The sequence below is a fragment of the Poecilia formosa genome, unplaced genomic scaffold (assembly GCF_000485575.1).
Source record: "Poecilia formosa unplaced genomic scaffold, Poecilia_formosa-5.1.2 Scaffold452, whole genome shotgun sequence".
In the NCBI taxonomy this organism is placed as follows: domain Eukaryota; kingdom Metazoa; phylum Chordata; class Actinopteri; order Cyprinodontiformes; family Poeciliidae; genus Poecilia; species Poecilia formosa.
The window spans coordinates 347,854-355,347 of NW_006800391.1; the positions used below are offsets into that span (position 1 = coordinate 347,854).

Here is a 7,494-nt window from a genome sequence, read left to right on the forward strand (position 1 = left end):
GTGTACAGAGAGAGAGCGTACACACAGTTTGCCCTCTTCGTGCCCCCTCCTCGAGAGCATCTGCTGGCTGTGAACTGGGCTCAGAAAGGGTGGGGGAGGGTCAGGTGATGAGGAGAGAAAGGCAGTGGTTTCTATTCATGTCATGCTGCCTTTTATTGGAGGAAGATGGATTTAACTCTGTCATTTCTTTATTCTGTCTTTGCTAACCTTTCAGGTCAGGTTGCAGGGGACCATTGGAGAGACACCGTCACGTGACCCCCGGTACCAAATGGTCTTCCGGCAGTGGTTTTCATTAAGGACCGGAGCAAAAGAAGACGCTGCCATCTCTCTCAGAAATGCAGAAGACAACATACTACGACAACTCCGCAACGCTTTTTGGTGGCTACTCTACCTACCAGGTGCAAGGAACAGCAGCAGCCAATGGCTTTGGGGGCTACGATGCCCCGGTCACAGTGTCCCACCACCAACCTCCTTTCCAGTCCCCAACCCATCTGGATGTGGATTCGTACCAACGCTCCGCCTGCTCTTTGCAGTCACTAGGCAATAATAGTGGCCACCAGCAGCAGCAGCTAGCCAAGACCAAGGAGCTGAATGGCAGCTGCATGCGGCCCAGTTTGCCGCCTGAGCACCACCCAGCCTCCCAGGTGTCCCCTCCACTGCCCCCCAAATCCAGCAATGGTAATGTCACCACTCAGCAGCTGGGGGGCAGTGCTGGGTCTTCTACAGTCTCTAAATCAGGCCCTAATAAGTCATCAAACTCTTCCTCCTCCACATCTTCTTCTACATCATCCAGCTCCTCTTCACTGCCGTCCAACCCAACGCTAGCCAAGCAGATCTTTCCCTGGATGAAGGAGTGTCGGCAAACAACCAAGCAGAAAAACTGTTCACCCAGCAACAACTCCGGCAACGGTGTGTCAGATTATACTTTTTGCTGTCTTTATCGTTTTCCTTTGCCTGATCCAACAAAGTAAATGTAACAGAAACAACATAGTCCACCTTATTTCTGCTATTTATCACCTCTTTCTTTATATCTGTCACTCATCTGTTTATTTGTGTTCCAACTTTCCTCATTCATTAGAATCCTTTTGGCTTCTATCATGTTCTTGTCTTCCCTCTCACCACCCCACTCTTTCAACACCTTGCTTATCAACCTTTTTACCAAGGCTAAAACTCTACAGAATTAAGACAATTTATTGTCTAAATTGAGTTTCTGCATGACAGTTTCTATGGAAACCTCTTTCAGACAGACTCTATGAAACTAATCTGGCAGGGTTTTGTCTGTTGAGTGTTATCTGTAAGGCTACTGTGGGACGTATATACCAGTATAATGTAGCAAATTGTGTGCTGTGTGAATTGATGGGGTAGGGTTAGGGTTAGTCCTTGTCAAAGCATGTTGTTGTTAATGCTAAAAAATGCATTTAAAGCAGTTTTTTCTTAGACATCCCCTTCCAGGTAACCTGATCTCATTCTTTTAACCAAAACAAAAACAATGTTCCACTTCATAAAATTACTGAAAAAGAGTTTATGCCAAATGTACAGTCGTCCAAAAATAATAAATATTATTAGATCTTGAGGACAATTTAAGCAGCTACATAAAATTGTTTTTTTTGCATTTGTTATAAGATGAAGAACATCATATAGCTGAAAGTACTTAATTTATTTTGATGGTGAATAACAGAAAGTTGGGATCACTGGTTAATCAGATCTTGTGTTAAAGTTTTCTTTATTTTTATTAGAGTTGAACATTTTAGAGACTTTTGTTTGTATCACAGAGGAGCTTAATTTATTTGACCAAACAAATGTAAAAGAAATAGATTTTTACTTAGCCTATAACCATTTCAAATAGTTTTTATATAATTTCTGTGGGCAGTTGTGTAAAATTCTAGAGTAGACATAGTTCTGTTATTAAAGTAGAAATACAACTACAGTATGTGGGGGTCAATGTATGTTCACTAAGTAAAATGCTGCTCAAAAGAAACTTTAATGTTTTTATGTTTGATGCAACATTGCAGTCCAGGTCAGCAGCAGAATAGATTACTTAATAAAAGGCATCTATTTGGTGATTATTTGGAGAGAACAATTAAGACGAAAAGTTTTGTTGTTGAGTTTGTTCATGTTTTCTTGTCTTTGTTTTTCACCTCCAACAATGGTCACTGAATAAAGATATATTAGTGAAGGCAATGTAAGACTCATTTTTTTGTTTTACAGAAATATAAAATATCTGGAATTTGAAATGCAAGGCCTTATCAAAGGGGAATAATATGAAGTGACTTTGACATCTCTGAAAATATTTGAAACTTAAACTGTTAATGACCACTGAGAAAACTAAATGACATAATCAAAATGTGTTTATTCCCCTTAAAATGACTTATGTTGAATATACTGTTGCATCATGACTGCTGAGACAGTTTATTCTGTCTATTGGTTTTAATAAACTATGCAGTCAATTCAGAGTCAACAGGCAGGAATAGGTTTCATAGGAAGTAAAGAACCAACAGTGTTCAAAGCATGAACTGAGATCCTATTTCTATATGTGTATCATTTTTATTCTCTGCAGGTTTATAGAGTATACCTTTCAAACTGAAACATCCACTTGAATGGTAAAATCAGTAAGAAACTAAATTATGAGTTTAGAAAATAAAAGTAGCCAAAATACTAAAATATAAAAAAAAAAACATGAACTCACTTATATGATTTGCTTCTTTCTGCTTGAATATTACGTTTTGCTTTAATGTTTTAGTAATATTATTATTCCAAATCCTCATTTTCAAATGACATCAGTAAGAATAGTTTAAACTGTCCAGTTAAATTTACCAGTAGTTTTAAATGCCACATTGTACTTTTTACATTTACTCAACAGAGCTTGATTGTAGAACTCAATTACACATCTTTTGTTGGAACATCTTGAATTTTAGACTGTAAAGTACTTGTGCAGAAAGGTTCTTAATAAATATTTCTTTTAAGTAAGTTAACTTTAATCTTTTAGTAAAACTCTGTTTACAGGACTGATGAATGAGACCAAATGACAAATCCTCACTAAATCTTTTCAGTAGATCTGTGTTCCGTGTGAAACAGTTAGTCACAGGACTTTAGACACCAACACCGTGTCGTGACACCAGGGGGTACCGGGGGTGTCCCCTGGTACCTGGTGTCCCCAGGTCCCCAAACTTCTGCCTTCAAACAGAAGTTTGAAGGCAGTTCAAACTTCTGTTTGAACTGCCTTCTGTTCAGTTCAAACAGAAGGCAATTTTACAATATGGAACACAGAGACTAACATCAAACAATAGTTTGAGTTACACGAGTTACCTGAAACAGAGTTTAGATTTTTTTTTGTCGAGTCCACCTAAGTGTACCAGTTCCCTCTGCTGCAGCTGTTGTTGCTGAGGGGGTTTGTCTCTCCAGCCAAGATGCAATTTAGGTGTTCTCGGCCAGCACCAGCGCTTTCATCTTTTAATAACTGTCACTGTTATGAAGTGTTGACAACTAATATGAAGGGATAATTCAGGCCGCCTGCCCAGACCCCCCTCTGCTTTATTAAGACTCTGGATGCTTCCAATTTCCTCTGGCATGCAGCCTGGATTTATTCTATTATCTTTACATTTACACACTCTTAATTTTTTTTAACTATTACATTTTATAATCCATTGAATTTACTTCCTTTTTCATTTCTCCCTGATAATACATATTTATTTTCAAAAATGTTAATGAACTCTTTTTAATGTGATTTTACACTTCTCAGACCAGCCCAGTGAGTTTAATATGTTTTTCTTTCTGTAGCATCAGGGGGTACTGAGAGCGGCAGCAGTGGGGAGAAGAGTCCTTCTGGAGGTTCGTCTGCATCATCCAAGCGTGCTCGTACAGCGTACACCAGCGCTCAGCTGGTTGAGCTGGAGAAGGAGTTCCACTTCAACAGGTACCTGTGCCGACCCAGGCGTGTGGAGATGGCAAACCTGCTCAATTTGTCCGAACGCCAGATTAAGATCTGGTTCCAGAATCGACGCATGAAGTACAAGAAGGACCAGAAGTCCAAAGGCTTGAGCTCCAGCTCTGGAGGACCATCTCCGGCAGGTTCCCCTCCTCTCACCATGCAGTCCTCTGCCAGCTTCCTGAACTCAATGCATCCAATGGGAGGGGGAGGAGGAGGCCCTACTTATGAGACCCCCTCTTCACCATCCTTTGGAAAGCTCCACCAGGGAGTGTCTTATTCTATGTCCACTGCCTATTCCAATGTTCCTATGAAGGGCTGCCCTCCTCAGAAATACGGTGCCCCAGATCCAGACTATGGTGATCCCCACCACAGCCTAGTACAGGCCAACAATGCTGGCTATGGGACGCCAACAAACATGCAGCCCAGTCCAGTCTACGTTGGGGGTGGCAGCTATGTGGAGCCCATGGCTGGCTCCGGGCCCTCCATGTATGGCCTAAACCACCTGGGCCCTACGCCGCCCCACCACCAATCCATAGACTACAATGGCGCAGGGCCCATGTCAACTACCAACCAGCACCATGTGGGTGGAGGTGGCCCTCAGGGTCCCTGTGACCCACCCACACACCCAACTTACACCGAGCTGTCAGCACACCACACTTCAACTCAGGGCAGAATCCAAGAAGCACCCAAACTCACCCACCTGTAGCAAGTTTGGAACAAAATGACAATGTAGGAATTAGAAAATAACAGAAAATGTAACATGTCATGACTCACTAAAAGACAAACCAAAATGTGGGGACTACACCGCTGCAGTGGGACAATGGGAGGGGTGAAGCAGGACAGAAAGGTGCCATCCAGTGGTTTGTGAAATGCCCTAATATGCAAGAAACAGTGTTAAATGTCACTACCTTCATTACAACAGCATCAAATCTGTTATATTAAGGAGAAACATTCCTTAATGTTTTTGAAAGAACTGTTTGTTTTATTGTAGAAACATAAAACTAAAGGTAAATAAAAATTTAAAAAAAATCAGAGATTTAACTAAGCTTTGGCTGAACATCACTGTGACAATTGGAACCTCATAATATTTTACAGTAAATTGGGAAACAAAACCTATAGTGTTTATTATGTCATCTGGCTTCATATTCAGCATTGAATTAAAATTTTCAATATATTATCTTACCTCTTAAGAATGAGCGTTTACCATCGCAAGAAATATTTCAATATTTCAGTCAGTTATGTTGAGTGTATAAATAAACATCCATGTTCATAGATTTATGATAGGCACTAGTAGATATTTGTAGCAAATTGCAACAATAGTGTAGTGAGCATGGAGTTTAAAAAAGCCTATAATGACAATTTAAGAGGTACACCATGGTTTCAAATTTTCTTTTAATGGCAAAATATCCCCCTAAGAAACATATATACACACAGCTCTCCTGTCTGGTAGATGAAATGGTTGAGATTTTAATGAGCTGTTAATGAGGTGGTTAGATTTATTATGCTGACTTCTCTCCCCTGCAGGCAACACATGTTGTTGTCAGCAGAGCTGAGCTATGTGCTGGGATCTGTCTCTCCATCAGTTAGAACATGAGGCAGAGAAAAATATATGGCTCAAGCTGGCAGCACAGAGCTTCCTTTTAGCCTCTTGTTTTATGAAGCACATCACAACCACTGGACAGCTTTCCAGTCACTGTCTTTTCCCCCTGCAGTACCCATCTCTGTCTGTCTAGACCCAATCATTACTAACCCAATCTCACCTGCTTCCCCCACCCGACATTCCCAGCACACACAACCACATATGCACACATACATATTCATCCATCCTATCACTGTAACAGGGTTAAAGATGAGAGCTTAAAGGCTGAACTAGCTTGAACAGGCACACTCTTGTTCTAAACTACCTTTTGATACAGTCATGTCGGCATACAAACACAGCAACACTAAGCTAACTTCCTCTCACTGACACATGTCCAGAAGCAGCTTTCCAGCTGCTGACATCTCTAGACAAATACAAGAGGGCACATAATCTACAATTCTAGTGTCCTTACTTAGCACATCATTGAGACAGGGTAAAAAAGAAGAGTGGAGAGAACTATTTATTTATGTTTAAAAAAAGTCATTGACATTACCCACCTCACCCACAAACTCCCATCCCACTACATACTTTGGTGGATACCAGTGTGTGAAACCCCATTTCCTCTTGTTTTATTTTGTTCCCACATGTCTTGACTTTTAACATGGAAACAGGGTATATATTTGAACAAAAAAAATGCATGTCCCACATTTCTGAGCATATGTGTAAAACTTATTTTTAAAACAACTGGATTTATTTTTTCATCTGTCAGTGAGTAGATTTTAGAAAATACATGTCAGACACTTCCAACTGTTTAACTCAGTCTCTCCAGTGACTGGGCACTGTGGAATGGTTGAGCCATCCACACTCACTGATAATCAGGAAATAAATCCATCAAGTTGTTTTTAAAAGCTCAAGATTTACTCAAATGCTGTTTTACAGCTGGGCATCATTGTTGCACTTAGAGTTTACATTTTGATGGTTAATGGTTAAAAAAAATAGATAAAATCTTATTTTGAAGACGGAAGGCCGTCCAATCAAAGCGTCTGTCGCTAATGTGTGTTCAATTGAACATTCACATATAAATATTTATTTGTTATAGCCAGTTTAAAAAGAGTTTCTTTTTGTAATAATATTATTTATCCTTTGTGTATTTATATTGAGGAAGAAAATCCTGTAATTTTTTAGTATTTACCTGTAATAAAAAGCAACATTGTGTTTCCTCTTGTCCATGTACTGAAGTTACAATTTCAGTTCTTGTATTTTAGAAGAAAATAGGTAGTTTTTTGTTACTATTACCCTTTTTATGTTATTATCCTTGTACATAAATGTCTTGGCTTGTACAGGGAAAGACAAGTGTTGGGTTTGGATATCCACTCATAGTCTGAAAATAGAAACAACCTATTAGCAGGAAAGACAAAAAAATTCCTTTTGGAGGAAACATTTTTCTGTCCTTTGTAGTTTCTATTTTTATTTCACTGTTGATAAAGTTGTCTGTCAAACAATTCTTTAATAAAATTTTATGTTACACAGAGCGGTCATTATTTTTTAAGCTAGGTAAAAAAAGAAACTATTGATTCATTAAGCTGATTATATAATCATTAGCAAATCAGAACACCAATGACGTTCAAACAAGTGGTGTGTTCTTAAGAAACTGCCAAACCCCAACTGCTAAGGCAACATGCAAGCACTTTTTACTGAACTGCAAATGTACCATATACAACCCCTGGCAAAAAGTATGGAATCACCAGTGTTGGATGAGCAGTCATTCAGACATTTCATGCTGTAAAACAAACTCGGATCAAAAACATGACACAATATTAAGGTCATTCCAAAGTGCAACTTGTTGGCTTTCAGGAACACTCAAAGAAATGAAGAGAAAACATTGTGGAAGTCAATGAATGAGGCTTTTAATGACCAAACACAGGGAAAAAAATAGGGAATCACTCAATTCTGAGGAAAAAAGTGTGGAATTATGAAAAACACATAA

The 7,494-nt window shown here is 39.3% G+C and overlaps 1 protein-coding gene across 9 annotated transcripts in view; it reads left to right on the top strand.

Moving 5' to 3' along the window:
• hoxb3a (homeobox B3a) overlaps positions 1-7,038 on the top strand; it is a 71,288-nt gene extending 64,250 nt beyond the window's left edge. For all 9 annotated transcript variants that reach the window (XM_016663889.1, XM_016663888.1, XM_007577751.2 and 6 more), the window contains 2 exons: positions 215-909; positions 3,778-7,038. In XM_016663889.1, coding sequence (XP_016519375.1) covers positions 336-909; positions 3,778-4,634 — 1,431 coding nt within the window. In that variant the 5' untranslated portion in view covers positions 215-335 and the 3' untranslated portion in view covers positions 4,635-7,038. The remainder of the gene's footprint in view (positions 1-214; positions 910-3,777) is intronic.
• The last annotated feature ends 456 nt before the right edge of the window (positions 7,039-7,494 follow it).